The following is a 21630-nucleotide window of genomic DNA, read 5'->3' as shown; positions in this document are numbered from 1 at the left end:
AGATGTTTTACTAAGCAGTCATTCAGAAGAGGAAGTGCTATTACATTGAATGCCTCTAGGCCTGTACCCACCCTTTAGAGCAACTCAATGGCTGAACTCTTGAAACTCAAAAACAGTATTCTCCTCATAGTGACGAAATCATTGGCCCGTGTCTCAATCTCAATGTTCGAGTCAACGATCCAGGTCGTGGTAATGGGGACTAATCAGTCCTTCACTCGAATTAAGAACCAGAATGCAATTACCATTTTCAGGGACATATCCATTAGCTATTGTGAGTCTTTTGCAACCACGAGCTTCGTGTCCCACTTCCTCTAATAACGGAAGATAATCTTCATCTTTATTGAGATTTTAATTAAGGTTTCTTTAAGATTTTATTGAATATACCAATCCACATTTGTGAGGATACAAAACACCCTATGAATTATTTATGGGCTGTATATAGAAACTCTGGATGAGAATATCCACTTGGAACTTGGTCGCCAGTCTGCGCTTCAATCTGTTTGGTGGTTTACAGATGTACTTCCACTGTCAGAAAATCGACTAAGTCTTCGCCATTAAGGAGCTATAAGGATTATCCAAGCTTCTTCCTGCTTCGCTTTCCAATCTCCTGAATGAGACTACTAAAGCTGGTACTTCAAGGTATCAAAATAACCCTTACATTAAATCCAATTTAATGCCCAAAGTCAAATTTAATGTAATTTTTTAGTAAAGGACAACTTCAGAAAGTTGACACTGTTGACCCACTAAACGGCTCTCAGGAATGGAAACAACAGCGGCCTGCCACTGGAAGAGGTGTTACCTCTCCACGGCAGGAAGCCACACGGTCTGAGCCCAAAAGACGAACTTCAAAGAGGAGCCGGCTTTGATGGGCAAATGGTAGACACACACAGGATGGCTGCTCTTTTGTTGTGATAGAGAGGTTGGCATCGAGGACAGAGGGAAAACAGCAGCCAAACCAGTATTCCAGTAAGTGTGTAGACCTAAGGTAGTCACACATCTAGGGTGGGCTACCAAACTCCACACACCAAGAGAGGGGCTCTACCATCTTGGGAGTGGGAAAGAACATTGCATTCTAGGACGTTAGATGCCATACTTTTAAGGAAGTCGTCATCAGGTGGGAGGAGATCTGCTATCCCATTGGTTAGTAGTCACTGTACCCAGCAAGGGCAAATTGTGGGCATACAAGTAGCACATCTGGCACCCAGACCTCAAATGTTTGTACTGGAGAGAGGACTGAAGGGCTGCCCTGCTGTTCCCTGGACATGGCAAAGCCTAGCCTGCATTTGCTGCTCATGGGCTAGCAAAAAGAAGACTGTGCCTGTGGTGACCTGGTCATGAAGAAATCGCCCGTGAGCGCCAGACAGATTAGGTGAACTCCAAGATTAAGTTGACTGAATTCATGCTTCAGCTTTTGAAGACGTTTCCTTGGCAAAGTTGGGAGCCACAAGTGCTTGGTTGCAGCTGATCACCAAAGTGCAGCTGGGAGTCCAAACTCTAGCACTCTGCTGTACTGAGCCTGCTGGATCCGGGAGAGTTGTCAAAGTACAGTTTGGTACTCCAGATGGACACTAGCTGCAGTTAAAGGGAACCACTGGTTTTACTGTGACTGGAGACTAGCAGCAACTGGTTTTGTCTGGACTTCACCTGGACTTTGAGAGACATCGACCTCTGTGGCCACAGTCGCCCAACCGTGTTCGTAGATTGAGGAGTGGCCCCTGGAAGACCTCCGTTGACCAGATCAGCATATAGAGAGCATCCTGTATCCCTTGCATCAGGGTCACTCCATTGAGGTTCATGGAAATTTGGCCATAGAGCCTGGAACTGGTCTGAAGACTGCTTTTACTGTAAGGTAACTGTCCTACTAAGCCTTACTGGCCCCCCTTGACTTGCTCCCTGCTGAGATTCCACAATGGTTCTATTAAACTGGCAATGTTTAAATATGTCTAGACTTATTTAAACATTGAAACTGCAATCAAATACACGATTGCCAAACATACTATTCTGGTCAGGCAGGCCTTACTAACATGTAAAAGTATTCACAGTGTGATTATTAGAAATGTGGGGTTAGAGGTTTTGAAGAATATTTAGAGTCCCTTCCCTTTTGACACCTTCTCCCAGCCAGGATATAAATGACTAAAGAGGTTAGTGATGGCCCATTAAATTTTTTCTGCTGAAAACAAAGCACTGTTATTGAAGACCCCTGTGCTAGACAATAAGTTGGTAGTGGGAAACAGGAATGATTTTTCTTATAATCAATACTTGTTAGCACGCTGCTGTGTCAGTGATCAACAGGACTGCAGGCACAGTAAGATTGAAGAAAACTCCAAGGATTCAGGTTTGGAAGGAGAAAGTCAAGATGTCATGAAAAAAGTGGATATAATTAGGCTAAGGTACAGATGCAAAGAAGCCAAATTAGAGGACCTGAGTTTTAGAGCAGTTCAACAAGACAGACCTAAGGGCTATCCCATGTCCGATGGAAGTGAGGCATTCGGACACATGACTGAAGGTGGGGCGAGATGGTAAGAAAAGAGATTTACAAGTCATTGATGTAAAGATGATTTAAAATAAGAAGGAACAGAGGTCTCCAATGGAGGTAGTGTTCATGGAGAAGAGGACTCATCATTGAGGAATGGAGCACTTGAAGCCTGAAGCTACTGAGAAAAAGCCACTGAGAAGCAGCCTTCTAATAGAAATCAATATTAGACCTTGATACCAATGCAAGGTGATCTGCCCTGTCAAACACTTCCTATGGAACAACGGGAGAGGATACAGGACTGATGTAAGTAAAGAACATAACGTTGCCAATATGGGAAAACGTGGATTCAGTTGAGGAAGATATTTAAGACTAGTTGTAAGGGGTTAAGACGGTGGTGAGAAGAGAAAAAGGTAGTACCTCGATTGAAAACAATGAGCACCACTTTGAGATAAAAACAAAGTCAATGAGCATCGTAATGAGGTCAACCCTCAGAACCACCATAATATCAACAGTGGATAAGTTTCAGAATTGTAGGGTGAAATGGGCACCTTCAAAAGGCAGTCAATGGATATCCTCTAACAATATTTGGCACTAGAATCCTGATGGTAAAGTTTGGAACTGACCAGCCAATCAGAGTTTCATTTTCTGAATTACAACCATAATTAAAGTCACCTACCATAACATTTGGTGGTGCAAGCTCCCTATGCTTGTGGTATGTCCTACTGACTCTACCCATTCCTCCCACTTGACATTTCAGGCTCAGGGAGGAGACAAACTGCAAAACTCTCCCGTCGCAACTGCGGAGCTCCTGCTATATTTTATCATAATTCACCATCTCAACTTTCCTCTTCCATTCATTAAAGAAAAAGGTAAGCCCAAACAACCACTATAAAGAAAAAAAAACAACATGTAAGTTTATTTGTTCTATTGGGCATTTAGGCATACATTACGCTTATGTGAAAAAAGGAAGCGTGAGGCTTAGAGCTGCACAGCACAATAAGGAAAGCACACTCATGAGGAAAAATCCAGCTAAGGAAAAGGAAGGGGATCAACAGTCTTCCTGCCCTTACGTCCAGGAAATAACAGCTGTTAGGATCCCAACTATTGGCCCCTGTCTAAGACTCAGGCCATAACTGGAGGGAGACTAACAGCCATCAGTATCCCTTAGGTGCCAAGCAACAACACTTAGAAAGGCATCTCATGAGATGGTAAACTGCAGCAGAGAGTGTGGAGGGTGAGAGGAGCACATGAAGGAAACATTCTGCAAACACATGCACGCTCACTGAGTGGTTCACCCAAAAAATAAAATAATTCGTAGCTCCCAAAACGCGAGCAGTGGAAGGACACAAGTACTTCGGCCATGCCCTGAGGGAGGGTCAAACAGAAGAAAAGATGTACAACCAGCATATGCTGATCAAAAATATGCAAACAAATGAGTGTGACAGTGAAGTCCACCAATGGTAAACTATAGGGTGGCCTAAGCCAACTGCAAGCTAACAAAATGTCTTGCAAGCGACTGACTGCACATGTGCTGTCACAGCCAGATTTAAAAGGCACAGTGTAAACAGTTTATGTTCATTCGTTTTAGTCTTACAGAAAGATCTCACCGTATACTTTAAGTGCCTATACTTAGAGCCCTGATGCCTAATCACAGTGCCCCACAAGCATCACGATTCACATCCTCAAAAAATGCCCCACACATTTTTCAGACAATCTGCCATGCCAACGTGAAGACCCCTTGCTCAACCCATATAAATTAAATCTCTTTCCTTCTGAACTGTCTATTGTTGTGTAGCTACACATGTTCTCCCTTAGTCCATTTCCCTAAGAACTGGCAACACAACCGCAAAGTGGACATTCATATCGTCCTTTAAACGAGAGAGATCGAATGCATGAGCATGGAATCTGATCTCAATGTTTTCTTCCAAGCAGGTTTGATGTTCACATCACACTGTAGTGGAGCTGACAGGGCACAGTACTTATATCTGCATCTCTCACAACAAATAGCCACACAAATGATTCTTCCAAATGGATTACAAGCCATTTCAGTGTGTGCTTTACTTGAACATTTGCTTAGCCAGTGAAGAGGAACACACAGAACCCATGTGGCATTCCTTCCCAGTTAATGTAGACATCTCCCAAAGATTAATACACTCACCCTCATAGCAGTCCCGAACAGTGTCAAAGTAGACGTAGTACTGGTCATTGGTGAAAAAGAGTAGACTTAGCCAGGAGTCAAAGGCATAGATGGGGACAATGAAGAGGATGCGCACAATATATCGCTGTTCATTGGGGCAGGTGTAAGAACGTAAGTGCATGTAGATCTGTGGAGAGAGTAAAAAGAATGTGTTAAACACGAAAAGAGAGACGAAAAAAATGAGATTATCAATCTCAACATACCCCACTGACACACATAGGGTCACCTGGATAGAGAAAACACTTACCACAAGGTTACTTAGTTACCGTGAAAAGGAAACCTGAAGAGGGGGGGCGGGTTTGTATTGGGTCTGGGAGAGTTGTATTTCAAGCCTGATGTGTGACCTGCCATTATCCAATCATACTTGTATTTTTATATGACACTTTCCAATTAACTGCAGCCTTCCGACATCCTATTCAGTTTCAACACCCACTCCCTGAAGGCAAGAATACCCAGATGCCCAAGAGATGTTATGCACAAATAATTATCTAAATGACCGAGAAGCACAGCAAACTTGGTAAAAATAATCCTAACATAACATACTTTGATCGAAATTTGTTGTGAAGGACTAGAGTAATGCAGCTAATCACAGCAGACCAAACAACAAATGAGGAGGGCACGCTTTAGCAACAGGTTTTCATCTGAGTACAATATATGTTGGAATTTATGGTATCAACTTCTGCTAGGGGGTTTTCGGCACCTCCTTAGTGCATAATGATGTACAGGGCCCCTTCCCACTGTGTTTTTTAATTCAACGTATTTAACTATTTCCTAAAGATGGTAGGATAAGCATGTGCTATCCACTTTTCAGCAACAAATGATTATACTATAAGCAATGTGCTACACAAATAACGAAAATAAAATGTCCATATGTTAGTCTGGAAGTGTGCAGGTTCTGATTACATTAATTACACATTCACATGTAACAGTTTAAGATATACACAAATTATAAGATGTATACACACACACACACTCCTCTCTTTCTCTGCTCCTGATGAGATCAAACTGTCCGAAGAACAAGTTACTTACAATCGGCTATGCTCTTTCTCGTGTACACAATATCTAACCGCAGATTTCTCCCCTTTAGAATATTCCCTAGGTCAATGCTAGAATGTGCCTATAGAAGGCACTGTGTAGCTCTGTGCTAGCTTCGTTCCTCCTTGGAAGTGACGGAGCAGAGTGCAAATATGCACCAACCCAGAGCCACACAGTCCGTTTCTTGCTTGACTGTTTCCATGCCTGAAATACTGAGCACAGACAATTGGAGGTACCAGCATGCAGATCTCAAATTTGGGACCTTTTTAGATTGCAAAAGGAGGCACTCCTCAGAATGGGCAGGTGAAAGGGCAATGAGGAATCTGCAGTTTGATAAGACTAGCTATCAGAATGAGTGCAACCTAAGGGAAGTGGTTCTTTTGATGGATACTTCAAACCGCAGAATCCTCAACTTTAGAATACATTCCAAAGCGATACCATCCCAAGGGGGAGGGTCTGTGGAGGGGACTTAGGCCAAAAAGATGCTGCACGACCGAACAGTTGAAATGCCCCTCCCATCAGACAAGGCTGTCAAGGCAGTAGTGCTTTATGAATGTGTGCACTCAGGCCCAGGTTGCGGTCGGAAAAAGGTCAAGAATAGACACTCAACATGCCAACGCCATGGTAGCAGCCTTAGCCCAGGCAGAATGAGCCCCAAGTCCTTCTGGGGCTAATTCCTGGCCAGTGAAGACCAGGCCTTAATGCAGAAGATTTTTCACTGAGACAGTCCTTTTCTGCACTGCAGTGCCTTCCTTTTCTCTGGAGAATCCTGCAAAAAGTTGATTGTCCTCCCGATGGTCTTTTGTGCTATCAATATAAAAACAAAGATCTCCTGGGATCCCCTCAATGGAGTCTCTCCTCTTTCGGCTGATGAGGTGGAGCAAAGAACGATAAGAGGGTGACAAGATTGCCCAATGTGAAACGGAATCACGACTTTCGTCAAAAAGTCTGCCCTGGTCCTCAACACCAGCTTGTCTAGGACATAGATGCTGTAGGGTGGCTTTACAGATGGAGCCTGGAGCTCAGTCATGTGACGAGCTGAAGTGAACGAAATGAGAAAGACTGTTTTTAGAGTCAGAAAACGCAGCAATCCGCTGTGTATGAGTTTCAATGGGGATACATAAGGAAAGTCAGGAAAAAATTAAGATCCAGCTGTGGCAATACAAACGGTTTGGGAGGGAACATGTCAAACCTGTAATAAAACGCATCACATGTGATTTTTAAAAAGGATGGCTGGTCTGGCAAACACAAAAAGCCTGAAGGCGTTAACAAATAACCTTTAAGATTTCCACTGCAAGACCTTGAAAGACCAAGGACAAAAACAGTAATAGCTCAGGGTAGCAAGCGCTATATAAATGCAAACTCTTTCCTCTTCCATTCCTCCAATATCCTTTTACATCCAAATAACAGACTAACATATCCACTGCTCAAACTTTAAATTCATAATTTCCTAGACTGATTCACCACTAATCCGTTTTTGGTTACGGAGTAGCGTGCTACTCGTCGAAAAAGCACTTTACCCAAACTGCCAAGCCTGGTCTTCCCTGGACCGGAAAAGAAGCATCCTGGGACCGGTTTCGGGTTAACACTTCTCATCAGCCAGGCTAGCTTGAATCAAGAGGCAAAGTAAGCAAGGGACCCACAAAGTGCAACAGCAGTCTGGGTCAAAGCCGATTCGGCTCGAGGTTGGACACCGAGATCAGCAGAGGCTCGACCTTTAGTGCTGGTGACGTCAGGATTAGCATCTGTGAAGAATGGACTGGCGCAGATCTTGGAGCCGGAATAGAAATCAGCACTGGAGCCCGTGTGGAACTCAAGGTGGGTTCTAGAGGCACAGAGGACGAATCCACCAGCAGTAACCTAACTGAAGGCCCTTGGGGCCTAAAGGTGACCGCCCTGCTCTCCGCAGAAGAGGTCGCTCCTAACGCTGCTCCCTGCTGCCCATACCGCCAGACTGATAAGTAGTTTACCTGCCTTGCTCGCTAGCACCGAAATAATTGTATTTTTGCTGCCAACAGATCGTAGCGCTAGACTGCTTTGCCTTGATTCTCCATTCACATTTATTTTATCATTGCTTGCGCTTGACGGCTTCGCACTGCTCGCATTGCTCCTCATTTGCATATTAGTGCCGAGAAATATTCCGTAGCGCTTGTCTGCCAAGGTGCGCTTCTACTTTCCTTATTTCTCTGCTGCATGCAAATTTGTGCCTGACTGTGCCAGCGCCATTACCTTCAACGTAGCGCTATTCACGTGCATTGAGCCCCAACCCTGTGACCAGAACCCTTGCGGCCATTTTAATTGGATTTGTGTTGTTGTTTTGCCTTCCTGACCTGAGCCCCACCCCGCTCCCGCCTCCCAGCTGGCCCCCCCTCCCACGGATACTGCTCTCCTCTCCCTACCATCCGATCGCTGTGACCGCCCTGCTCTCCGCAGAAGAGGTCGCTCCTAACGCTGCTCCCTGCTGCCCATACCGCCAGACTGATAAGTAGTTTACCTGCCTTGCTCGCTAGCACCGAAATAATTGTATTTTTGCTGCCAACAGATCGTAGCGCTAGACTGCTTTGCCTTGATTCTCCATTTACATTTATTTTATCATTGCTTGCGCTTGACGGCTTCGCACTGCTCGCATTGCTCCTCATTTGCATATTAGTGCCGAGAAATATTCCGTAGCGCTTGTCTGCCAAGGTGCGCTTCTACTTTCACTTATTTCTCTGCTGCATGCAAATTTGTGCCTGACTGTGCCAGCGCCATTACCTTCAACGTAGCGCTATTCACGTGCATTGAGCCCCAACCCTGTGACCAGAACCCTTACGGCCATTTTAATTGGATTTGTGTTGTTGTTTTGCCTTCCTGACCTGAGCCCCACCCCGCTCCCGCCTCCCAGCTGGCCCCCCCCTCCCACGGATACTGCTCTCCTCTCCCTACCATCCGATCGCTGTGACCGCCCTGCTCTCCGCAGAAGAGGTCGCTCCTAACGCTGCTCCCTGCTGCCCATACCGCCAGACTGATAAGTAGTTTACCTGCCTTGCTCGCTAGCACCGAAATAATTGTATTTTTGCTGCCAACAGATCGTAGCGCTAGACTGCTTTGCCTTGATTCTCCATTTACATTTATTTTATCATTGCTTGTGCTTGACGGCTTCGCACTGCTCGCATTGCTCCTCATTTGCATATTAGTGCCGAGAAATATTCCGTAGCGCTTGTCTGCCAAGGTGCGCTTCTACTTTCACTTATTTCTCTGCTGCATGCAAATTTGTGCCTGACTGTGCCAGCGCCATTACCTTCAACGTAGCGCTATTCACGTGCATTGAGCCCCAACCCTGTGACCAGAACCCTTACGGCCATTTTAATTGGATTTGTGTTGTTGTTTTGCCTTCCTGACCTGAGCCCCACCCCGCTCCCGCCTCCCAGCTGGCCCCCCCCTCGCCCCTCCCCCTCCGACTTTCCACATATGACTGACGCCTTTTCGCGCAGCGTTCACGCGCAGCGGTCGCGCCCCAGTTGCGCCGAAGGTGTGCCAAAGGTAAGCCCGTCTATGCCCGTCCGCGCCTGGACCGCGCCCAGCGCCAGACCCCCTGCCCCCCGTACCACCCACCCCACCCGCATCACATACGACGCCTCCACCCTCCTAGCCCTAAACCCCGGCCGTCTCCCCAAGTGCGCCCAGGCCGCTCCTGGACACACCCATGGACCCTTCACATGCAACTCCTGCAAATTTGACGGCACCAAGACCAACTCCACATCCACTAACACCAAATACAGACCTGACACTAACCACCTAAAATGCATCCTGCTCAACACCCGCTCAATCCACAGACACGCCATCGACCTTTGGGATCTACTAGACACCATCTCTCCGGACGTCGCCTTCCTAACAGAAACCTGGATGAAAGCCTCCTCAGCCCCAGACATCCCCATTGCCATCCCGGAAGGCTACAAGATCATCTGTAAGGACCGCACCAAGCAAACAGTAGGAGGCATAGCCATTGTCCATAAGAATTCCATCCGCATCTCAACCAGCTCAGACGCCAACCTTGCTAGCGCCGAACACCTTCACTTCCAGATCCACACCGACCCCAAGACCACACTCAGAGGCACCCTCCTCTACCGACCTCCAGGACCCCGTGCACAATTCAGTGAAGACATCACTGACTTCATCACTCCACACGCCCTCCCCTCCGAGGACTACATCCTACTGGGAGACCTCAACTTCCACCTGGAAAATAGCAACGACAGCAACACCACCGCCCTTCTGGACAATCTCGCCAACCTCGGACTCAAACAACTTGTTAATACCCCCACTCACCACGCAGGTCACACACTCGACCCTATCTTCACCTCCAGCAAACATATCTCCTTCAGTCACACCACAGCTCTCCATTGGACGGACCACAGCTGCGTTCACTTTATCTACAAAAAGACCACAACCCACAACCATCCTCAACCTACTCTGCGAAGAAACTGGAACAAAATCACCATCGACCAGATCTCCTCATCACTGCTTCAAAACCCCCCTACCCACTCTTCAAACCCCAACCAAGCAGCCATTAACCTCACTCAATGGTTAACCAACAGCGCTGACAACCTAGCACCTCTGAAAAAACGTCAAATCAAACTAGGCACCAAAAACGCACCCTGGTTCAACGATGATCTCAAGAAATCCAAGAAACTCTGTCGCTCCCTTGAGAAGGCCTGGAAAAAAGACCCAAACACCAACACCAGAGACGCCTTCAAAAACGCCACCCGCATACACCACCAACTAATACGGACTGCCAAGAAAGCCGCATTCAAAGACCGACTAGACAAAAACGCCCACAACAGCAAGGAATTATTCAACATCGTCAAAGAGTTTACCAACCCTACTGCCAACTCCAACGACATCACTCCCTCCCAAACCCTTTGCGACTCCCTAGCTTCGTTCTTCCACGACAAAATCGCAGACATCCACAACAGCTTCGACAACCAACCCGGAGAACAACCCACCCAACCTTCTACCGTACCTTCATCCCCCTTGAACATCCTTAACGACTGGAACCCAATCTCCACCGAGGACACCATCCGCCTGATGAACTCCATCCACTCAGGGTCCCCAACAGACCCATGCCCTCACCACATCTTCAACAAAGCAGACTCCATCATAGCACCACACCTCCGAGACGTCATCAACTGCTCCCTCAACTCCGCCACCTTCCCGGAAAGCTGGAAACACGCCGAACTCAGCGCCCTTCTGAAAAAACCCACAGCTGACCCCACCGAACTCAAAAATTACCGCCCCATCTCGCTCCTTCCATTCCCGGCCAAAGTCATCGAGAAAGCTGTTAACAACCAACTCGCCGCCTTCCTCGAAACCAACAAATCCCTCAACTCCTCACAGTCCGGCTTCCGAGCCAAACACAGCACTGAGACCGCCCTCATCGCAGCAACAGACGACTTTCGAACTCTTCTGGACAATGGAGACACAGTCGCCCTCATCCTCTTTGACCTCTCCGCAGCCTTCGACACAGTCTGTCATAGCACCCTGTTACAACGCCTCAGAAACATCGGAATCCAAGGAAAAGCACTGGAATGGATCACTTCGTTCCTCACCGGAAGAACTCAGAGAGTCCGCCTTCCACCATTCAAGTCAGAGGCCACTGAAGTCATTTGCGGCGTGCCACAAGGATCTTCACTCAGCCCCACCCTTTTCAACGTATACATGAGCCCCCTCGCGACCATCGCACGACAACACAACCTCAACATCATTTCCTACGCTGATGACACTCAACTGATCCTCTCACTCACCAAAGACCCGAACACCGCCAAAACCAACCTACATGAAGGAATGAAAGAAGTAGCCGTCTGAAACTGAACTCAGACAAAACCGAAGTCCTTATCTTAGGTACCTCCCCCTCCGCCTGGGATGACTCCTGGTGGCCAGAGGCCTTAGGAAAAGCTCCCATCCCGACGGACCACGCACGGAACCTGGGCGTCATCCTGGACTCCTCACTCTCGATGACCAGACAAGTTAATGCCGTTTCATCATCTTGCTTCAACATTCTTCGCATGCTCAAAAAAACATTTCGCTGGATCCCCACCGAAACTAGAAAAACGGTCACCCACGCACTGGTCACGAGCCGCCTGGACTACAGCAACACCCTATACGCCGGTACCACTGCAAAACTTCAGAAAAAACTACAACGCATCCAGAACGCATCAGCCAGACTCATACTAGACATCCCGCGTAAAGACCACATCTCTAGTCACCTGAAAAACCTCCATTGGCTTCCCGTCAATAAGAGGATAACATTCCGCCTCCTAACCCACGCACACAAAGCACTTTACGAACTTGGACCCGAATGCCTCAACACCCGACTTTCCTTCTACACCCCCTCCCGCCAGCTACGCTCCTCCAACCAAGCCCTGGCTGCGGTACCTCGCATCAACAAAACCACCATGGGAGGACGGTCCTTCTCCTACCTGGCAGCCAAAACCTGGAACTCACTTCCCACTCACCTTCGCCTCACTCAGAACCTCCCAGCATTCAGAAATCAACTTAAAACATGGATATTCGACAAGTAATTCCCCACCCTTCCTCAAGCGCCTTGGGACCCTCTGGGTATGTAGCGCGATATATAAATTAATTTGACTTGACTTGACTTGAAAGGCATGCCAGAGGGAACAGAAGAGTGTAAAAAATACAGAGCATGGCCTCTTTAAGGGACTCAACCTGCAGGGCAGTTGCCAATGGCCTGGCAAAGCCAGGGCACAATGGGATCAGTAGTGGAATCAGCTCTGTGATCAGGAACAGGGATAGATGACCACCCCGGCACTCATGACTTCACTTATGATGAAGAGTGGTGGGATGGGGTGAGTCCTGCTTTGACTCCTTATTAGATATGACTTTGACCGTGACGACAACCTGTCGCAGGTGAGGCTCGAGAGTGGGAACAAATTTGCACCCTTAACTTGGAAAGGGAGACAGACTTACAAAAAGTCTGTGACTTATTTCAGTGTTTGTGCATACAGTTTCGCTTCACACTCCTGTGTCGCCTTCGGATGCATAACAACACATCATTTGCAATTTTTGGAGTCATGCTCAGAACCCAAACACCAGTGGCACAACATGTACGGATCTGTTACCGACATCTGTTTCATCCCACGGTTTGAACCCTGTAGTCTTCATTGGGGGGCATCATTCCCTTGCACACTGGCAAAGATTTTACGAAGTATTCATCAAACATCAGCGGAAGAAAAGAGAGTTGGTACTCTGGTTGACGAATACGTCATAAAATCTTTCCCTGTGTGCAAGGGAACAATGTCACCACTGAAGACTACATACGAAGGAACAGAAAAATATAGAACGGACGTCGACACAAGGGTGATGCTTATATCATCACTTCCAGGATAAAATTAAGCCAGCAGGGAGCTGCACAGCGCCACATATTGGGAGTGCAGGAGCATTCCTGTGAAAATGCAAGTATTCAGTCTAGCGCATGGAGAACATCCTATAGATGAGGACTCTGCGGTTAGAAGTATCCATCAGAAACCTTTGTTCATTGATGAGCAACATCCAACCTGTGTGTCCTTTTAATATTTAGACTGAATAAGGATTGTGAAGAATTCTTGCAAAAGCACAACACCTTTGCTATGTCACTCAGCAGTGTCAGTCAATCTGGGGCGATGACTATAAAGTTTGACTTACAATATTGCTTGTTCCACGAGACATCCATCAAAAACTCTTTAAGACACATAGGCCGAGCAACACATGATTTCACCAAGCCTAACACAGCAAAGTATGAGGCAAGAAAGAAGAGAAGAGGCTTGAAAAATACCTAAGGAGAGGCAATAAGATGAACCAATATGTTTGAAAAGAGATGAGGCTAGGATTCCTGATATATATCATAAGCTCATCTCTTATTATCCCAGCTATAGCTGTATTGAGCCTCCCTGGGAGGGAAGAGACGGACATGCATCACAAACAAACCTAACAAAAATATATTACTAGGCTTTATATCCTCCAAGCACACTCTCCGAACATCCACGTTCCTTGCTGGTGAACAGAGAGAGACAGACCGGGATACATCAGGCAGGTAAGATCTTTATTCACTACCTCTGCGACGCGTTTAGAGCACCCTGTGCCCTTGATCACACATAGAAACAAACAGCCGCCATCTTAGTTTTAAATGCTTGGTGTCCACCCCAACTAGTCACATGGTTATAGACATGGAAGAAATGCTGTTTGAACAAACATGCATATACCTTTCTTTCAAAATCGTCCCGCAATGGAGAGATAATTGTTACAAAACTGGTGGCTGTAAAAAACTCTGTTTAAACATCTCAACACAAAATGGCGCTATATACTTGTATTAGAAAAAAAAATCAATTTACAATTGATGACTTATAAACTATTGGTTCCAACTGGATAGCTATTCAATGTTATAAAACAAACTGCAAAGAATCGCAATATGTGCAAATAAGCGAATTGTAAACATATTAGCATAAGTATGATAACTGGTCTTTTAAAAAAATATTTATAAAACCCTTTATGCATTGACTAAAAACCTGAACGTCAACATAAAATTGAATATGTACAAGACGTTATATGTTTCGCATGATGTTTTCATTGTTGCATCAGTCTGCGTCTGACATAACCATTCTTAAAAGAATACTTCCTGCATGAATGCATGTAGTCAAAAAGTGCCATACTGTAATAATCCTGGATTTGAGTTACTTAACATAGCATCTTCTACAGAGTTGCTGTTGATAAAAAATGCAACTAGTTCTTAAAACCAGATTCAAAGTGCTTCCGTGTCTAGCAGCATATTGCCAAATGTAAACATGTGACCTTACATAAAGTGCTAAGTGCTCCTAAAATACCTTAAAAATCGTGCTAGAATCATGTGATAAAATCCGTGGACTAAAACCCTGATCTAGACTTAAAAGACACATTTTATCAAAAGTGAAAGCGACTAAAAAGCAGTATAATAAGACACTCAAAAATCAGTTAATAAACAATAACTAAATCTCATCAGACAACACTCAATCTAAATCTAACATCCCTGTATACCCTACATCCGTAAATTAGAAACATTACAGGACTACTTGGAGATGCAACATAGATGCCTATGATTCAATTGTGTATGCAGTTACTACCAAAAAATTCATACCACTTAGCACTCGTTATAAAAAATTGTACATGTCCTCCATTGTGTTTAATCCACAGTGGCTTAGGACATCTTGCAGTGTCTTCTGTTGTGTCTTGATTGTGGGTTGCAGGTCGGCCAGTGTCTTCTCGTCATCCCGAACTTTGTCCGCCAATTTGCGGTGGTCATCTCGTATTAGGTTGACGTCTGTCGCAAGGGAACCGAGTCACTCTTCCATGGACAGCCTGGAGAGTTCTATGGCAGATAGTACCTTGTCCAGTTTGTCCGAGATGTACAGGTCGGGGGGAGGTGCTGTGGTTGGGGCCCAGGTCGGGTTCTTCGGCATGTTCTCTGGGGCAGTCTCGGGGACCGTGATCTGCTGTGACGCTCTCGGCTTCCCCATTATTATTAAGGCTGAGGCGATGTTGCGTGGTGCGGCGTTTACTGTGTGTATGTTAAGCAGTGTGGACCCGCTGGAGGGATGACACCCACCTGACAGAGGAGGGATCGTGTAGCCGTGCAGTGGGCGTCTGGGGGTGCAGGGAGGGTCTTTGCTCCGGTCTACTCCACGTTGAGTGCGTCACTTTGTCACTGCAGGAAGAGGCGGGTGCTGTTCAGTATGATGCTACGCAATATGTGAGCCGACCCGGGGACGTAGACTTTGCGGAGACCCCCAGGCGGTAAGTGGGCTAGTCGTGCGTCCCTCCAGGGCCCTGGCGAAGAGATCTAAATTGAGAGAGTCTGAATTACTGGGCCGCCATCTTAGGGTCAGGCAGCCTCCCCTGCAGGATTGTCTGATTTTCACGGCTAAAGGGAGAAGTTCCTTAAGGAGTGCCCTTGGTGGTATGTAGTCCGCTGCTCACCTCTCTTTTGCTGGCGCAGTGGTCACTGAGGGGCTTTCAGGCACTTCAGAAACCGTCAGTTTCAATTACTGAAAGGCGCCATCTTGAGGGCAGGTGCCCTCGGCAGACCGAGGTCTGGTACGTCGATCCTTAAGGTGCGGGGGAGGGGGGTAATGAGCCATCTCCTCAGTTCCCAAAAATCGCCGTCAGTCAATGCGATGCGGTGCAATTGCTCTCAGTACGGCTGTGCGACTGTGAGGCGAAGGCGCGGGACCATGACGCCCAAAATGGCGGCCGCCACCGATCGCCGCTACCGCCTCCGCTAGTTCTCCTCAGGGATTCCGGTGGGCTGCCGCAGTGTCAAATTCCCCACTCGCCTGCTGTGTAATTGCTAGTGTGTCCGGATGCAGTTTCTGGTGTGCAATCTGGGGCTATGCTCTCCGAGGACGCATCAGACAGTCTATCTGGGCGCCATTTCACCGCCGGGAGCCAGTAGGCTGGATTGCTGCTCGTCCTCGGTTTCGGCATTAGGAGCGCGTCCCAGCACAGATTTCCGGCAGCCCCTTGCCATGTGTACTTTCCGACACCCGATTGGTGTCCTCGTTGGCCTTGGCGATGCCTGGTAATTGGCAAAAAGTGCGTCCGATCCCAGAGCCTCAGCGGGACAAGTCCGCCATCGAAGCCCACTTGGCCACCGATCCAATGATGCTTAATGAATTCAGTGTCTTCTTTTGACAATTTTGTCTCCTGAAGTAGGAGGATATCTCCTTTGGTTTTTGCCAAATAATCAAAGACTTTTCTACGTTGTACTGGGTGGTTAAGTCCCTTGACGTTTAGGGAAACTATATTAAGGCTTTCTGCCAAGGTTTTGGCCTGAGTCATCTAAATGGTAGAGGTCGCAAGGGAAGTGGCCAGCTTTATAATGGGTGCTGTTGTGTAGGCGATGTGACCAGTGTAAATCGCAGAAGAGGCATGTGCTACATGACTGGAGACCGTGGACTGGAGGGACCGATATCATGATAGAGAACCTATGGTGACCGTTATTGGGACTGCATAATGAATAAGGCACGTACGATACTACTTTTGAATTCTGGTCAGCGACAAACAAAAGAGAAAATAGAAACAATAAGGAAACAACCAAAATTACATTTATCCCAAAACCCCATTCTCCCCCTCCCTCCCTTCCCACAATACCCTTGCTCCCCCAACCCTCCCGCCCCTCCTATTCCTCCCCACCCCTCAGATAACTCGAACTTCGGAACTGCGACGGCAGTACCGTCTAAAGGCAACAGAGAAATATATAGTAGGGTAGTGACTCAACAGGAGAAACGCACGTAAGGCATAACCCCAGTACAACTGTGCGATAGTATATACAGTATCAAACGTGGTTATTAGAACATAGATGAAACTCAGGCATACCTCAAGTATATTTTAACACATGTGAGCACCTTTTACCAGCTTTGAACATCTTTGAAGTAGTGATCACAAACGAGATCTAGGAACGTAACTACTCATGAAGAGTGAACCAATATAATGGTCTATGCGAACTAACTAGGACTACATAGCTCTGGCTATTCCAGTAAACTGCCTCAATGGGGGGTCTACCACAGCATGACATGAAACCAGCTTTACGGACTGACGCTCATAGTATCTAAGTTCACAATATCATATGCCATGAAACCAACTTTGCGGCCTGAAGCTCATAGTATCACAGCACACAGTAACATATGTGGTTCTTAGAGCATAGATGAAACTCAGGCATACCTCAAGTATATTTTAACACGTGAGCACCTTTTAACAGCTTTGAACATCTTTGAAATAGAGTGATCACATACGAGATCTAGGAACGCAACTACTCATGAAGAGTGAACCAATATAATGGTCCATGCTAACTAACTAGGACTACATAGCTCTGACTATTCCAGTAGACCGCCCCAATAGGGGGTCTATCAGAGCATGACATGAAACCAAATTTACGGCCTGAAGCTAGACATTATTTGACTAAAACTTGTGGCTAAGGATCAGCATGGTGAGCCCTCTGACATGTAAAAAGAGTGATAAAACAAAGGTACCAGTGGAGCCCAACGGATCAACAGTTCAGTGGCCAGTAGCATCGTGGGTGTCTGTCTTCCGTTTATTTGATGAGCCGCTAGAGGAGTCCATGGACTGTGGAGGAGCGTCTTCTAGATGGTGTGCAAGGGCTAGAGGGCTCGAGAAGAAACGTTATCTGCCATGCTCGATGATCTTGAACTTTGACGGACCAGCAAAGGAGAATCGAATGCCTTTCGCCTTCAGATTATCTCTTAGAGACAGGAATCCTTTTCTTCTTTCGACAGTCTCTTTGGAATAGTCTTGAGTAAAGATTATGCGATGACCTTCCCAGGTGATGTGGTGGTTTTTCCTGGCGAATTGCAAGATGGTCTTAGCGTGTTGATAGCGGAGTAGCTTACAGATCAAGGGACGAGGGCCTTTCTTTCCCTAGGTGATGAATGTTCGTATTCTCTGTGCCCTGTCTAGTTTTAGACCATGGTGGAAATTAATCCCTGTGACCGTTGGGATCCATGCTTCAAGGAAGGCCACGCAGGATTCTGCATCTTTTTCTGGACCCTCAGGAACACCAAAGATGCGTCGATTACCTCTCCTATTACGATCCTCTAACTCATTTTGACGTTTGAGATCATTTGTAGCGCTCTGAAGATGCTGTGTTATTTTGGACGATTGGGAGGTTTTGTCTTCTACGTCACTTCTACGTTGCTCCGCTTCACTAATGCTCTTGTTCATAGAACTCATGTCCGTTCTGATCGATGTGAGCTCCAATTGCATGGTATTGTATTGCTTTTCGTTGATTTTGCTAAGTCGTTGACTTCCGCCAGTTTTTTAAGAATCATGTCCATCGTACTAGTCAGGTCTGATTTAGCTATGATTGGAGATTCAGATATTGTTGGTTCAGGTCTTATCTTTCTTATTATTATTCTTGCTGTCTCAGTTCGCCACCTTTTAGTGGGTCCGTCAGACTCAGCGGAGATGAGAGAAAGACAAGGTAGTGCGAATTTACACTGTAAGAACTTGAAAGTGAGTACCTGCTTGCACGATTATACGATCGTTTCACTCTATTCTGCTTGTGATTTAATTATTTGTGGCAATCTTACCTGGTTACTAGAATGTTTTGTGTAGGAAGAAGGTTTAGTACACCAGGACTGCGAGTTAGGGTGCCGATGAAGGTGAGCACACTGCTGCTGGTAGGTAAGTGGTAGAAAAATGAGTGTTGCTAGTATGTTATGTTAATAACTACTTATAGAGCACACGTACACCCGTAGGTTTCAAGGCGCTAGCGCAGAGAAGAGTAACCCAAAATCCCTAGGCGTATGCTTGATCGAACAGTCACATCTTCAGGGACTTCCTAAAGACCAAGAGATTGTCACAACTCCTGAGTGACAAGGGGATGGTGTTCCAGAAAGTGGCGGCCAAGTAGGAGAAAGAGCTGCCTCCTTGCCGTTTCCGTTTGAACGATGGAGTAGTTTTTAAGTAGAGATGGGCCGAGCGTAAGTTACGCTGGGGTTTATAGTTATTGATCATGTTTTTGACAAATCTGGGACCATTTCCATGCAGTGCTTTAAAAGCTATGCAACTCGTCTTGAAAGCAACCCTTTGTGTCATCGGTAACCAGTGTAGTTTTGACAGTCCAGATCTAACGGACTGCCGTTTGGGTTGTTTCCAGATAAGTCTTGCCGCCTGATTTTGGACTATCTGGAGTCATTTTAGCAGGCCCAGTGGCAGGCCGAGATATTAGGCGTTCGAGAAATCGAGGCGCGAAAGTACCAGGGCTATCACTACCTGTATAAGTGCAGAGTGTGTCAGCAAATGGGCAATTTTCTTAATTTTCCGAAGTTGGAAAAAGTTAGAGGAGACAACCGCTCCCACCTGTCCTTTAAGCGATAGGTCAGCATTGAGGATGACCCCTCGGCTTTTTACCGAAGGGGAAGCAATGGGGGGAGAGCCCATATGTGCCGGACAGAAGTGCGGGCCCCAACTGATCACACTCTTCCCAGGCAGTACTAGTTCCATCTTGCCTGAGTTGCGTTTTAGATGATTCAAGTCCATCCAACTCCGTATGTGAGTCATAGTAGCCAGACATTCTGCCTCTGAGTCTGGGAAATTCAGTGGAATTATCAGCTGCAGATCATCCGCATAATTAAAAATGGTGATCTTGCGTTTTTTTAGGGAGTGTATCAGGGGTCTGAGGTATAGATTGAACAGTAGTGGCGACAGGGATGAGCCCTGAGGGACCCCGCAGAGGGAAGAGAGTCTCGGGCAGCAAAGGTTCCTAGCCTGACTGATTGCGTCCGATCAGTAATGAAGGACGCTATCCATCTAAGTGCGGGTCCCGTGAGGCCAGCTTGTTCGGCACGGTTCAGCAGTATGTTATGGTCGACCGTGTCGAAGGCAGCCGACAGATCTAGGAGCACCAGGGCCTGGTGGTGGCCCCGGTCAGCATTTACTTCAAGGGTGTCCTGAACTGCAAGAATCACCGTTTCCGTTGAGTGTGACGGGTGGAAACCAGCTTGATTAGGTTCTAGGTAGTCAGAGAGTTCGATGAAATTCGAGAGGCATCTCGACACGTGAGCCTCCAGTATTTTGGCCATGAACGGAAGAAGGGAGATGGGACGGTAATTGGACCGATCCGTGGGGTCTGCCCCAGGTTTTTTTATGAGGGGGACAACCATTGCGTTTTTAAAGGCGCAGGGAACTTTGCCCTGCAATAGAGATTCATTGAGGAGGGGGAGTATGCTCTGGGATAAGGCCGAAAAGACCTCTTACATAATATGTGAAGGGCAGCTGTCGTTGGGCGATCCAGAATTGACTCGAGACAAAATTTCCAAGAATGTTTTAGGGTCAATTGGAGGAAGGACATCAAGAGTAAGATGATTTTTACGGATGTCGTCCAGTGGTTCAAAACTGAGGGAGTTAGGGATGCTATTTTTAATAGTAGAGATTTTATCTATAAAGAAATTATTCACCGAGTTACAGCACTCCTGGGTAGAAGTCTGAATGGGAGCCGTTCTCTCGCTATTGCATAGGTCATTCACTATTTTGAAAATATCGTTTGATTTGTTTTGGGAGTTTAATATTTTCGTAGAAAAATATGCCGCTTTGCTATTTAGGATAGTTTTTTTATATTCCCTATGAGCTCTGGAGTGTCGACAAAAGCCGGTGTATTTAAAGATTTCCATGTCCATGGAATGAGACGTAAGGGTGCTGTTGGTGCTGCAGGGTAGATTGTGACCTGGTGGAAGACTGGAGGTACTGGCTTCTCACTTGTTTCACTTGTGTAGTTGACTGCTACTTGCAGGTGATATAGCGGTGAAATAGGTGAAAGAGGTTTCAGCGTGCCACCCTTAAGCCTATGCAGAAGGGAAATAGGAAGCCGGATCAGTTCCCAACTCTATAGAAACCCTGGGAGATTGACGAACCCAGTTTATGAGCAATGTTCTTGTGGTTGGTTGTGTCTGGTAGTGGATGACAGCAACGGAAAAAGACATGGACGCCAGGCAGATCGAGGGTTTTGAGAAACACCACTCACCCCAGTGTACCGGTTGCATCCACTTGGCAAACGCTTACCAGACAGTTGGCAAACAGTGTTATAATCTCCTGGCTGGGGCAAGTAGGTTTCTGTGAACGGGTGGGCACCTCACAGAGACTCTGTGGTAGTAGGTAGATCACAGGTAGGTCGTAGGTAGATCGGGCCAGTACATTCGCAGATAGGTCACAGGAAAATCGCGTAAGCCGTGTGGGGGGCTCCTTGCTGTTCCCACTTTCGATACGAGATACAGCGCTTAATGCCTCACATGAATACAAGCAGGTTGTATGATAGTAGATTTCATTCAGAGGACCTCACAATGTAGTTTGTGTTAGCAGTGTTAACAGACCTCATGAAGTAATTCTCGCACTGTAGATCGAT

At 46.6% G+C, this 21630-nt stretch overlaps 1 protein-coding gene across 4 annotated transcripts in view; it reads right to left on the bottom strand.

Annotated features, from left to right (window-relative positions):
• The window catches only part of TMEM184B (transmembrane protein 184B), a 506709-nt gene that overhangs the window by 222007 nt on the left and 263072 nt on the right, over window positions 1-21630 (bottom strand). For all 4 annotated transcript variants that reach the window (XM_078683706.1, XM_078683698.1, XM_078683697.1 and 1 more), the window contains exon 3: window positions 4635-4800. In XM_078683706.1, the coding sequence (XP_078539832.1) occupies window positions 4635-4800 (166 nt within the window). The remainder of the gene's footprint in view (window positions 1-4634; window positions 4801-21630) is intronic.

This window comes from Lissotriton helveticus, chromosome 1_1 (assembly GCF_964261635.1).
Source record: "Lissotriton helveticus chromosome 1_1, aLisHel1.1, whole genome shotgun sequence".
NCBI lineage: Eukaryota > Metazoa > Chordata > Amphibia > Caudata > Salamandridae > Lissotriton > Lissotriton helveticus.
The sequence above is the reverse complement of the archived record's forward strand: the minus strand, read 5'-3'. Positions and strand labels throughout refer to the sequence as shown.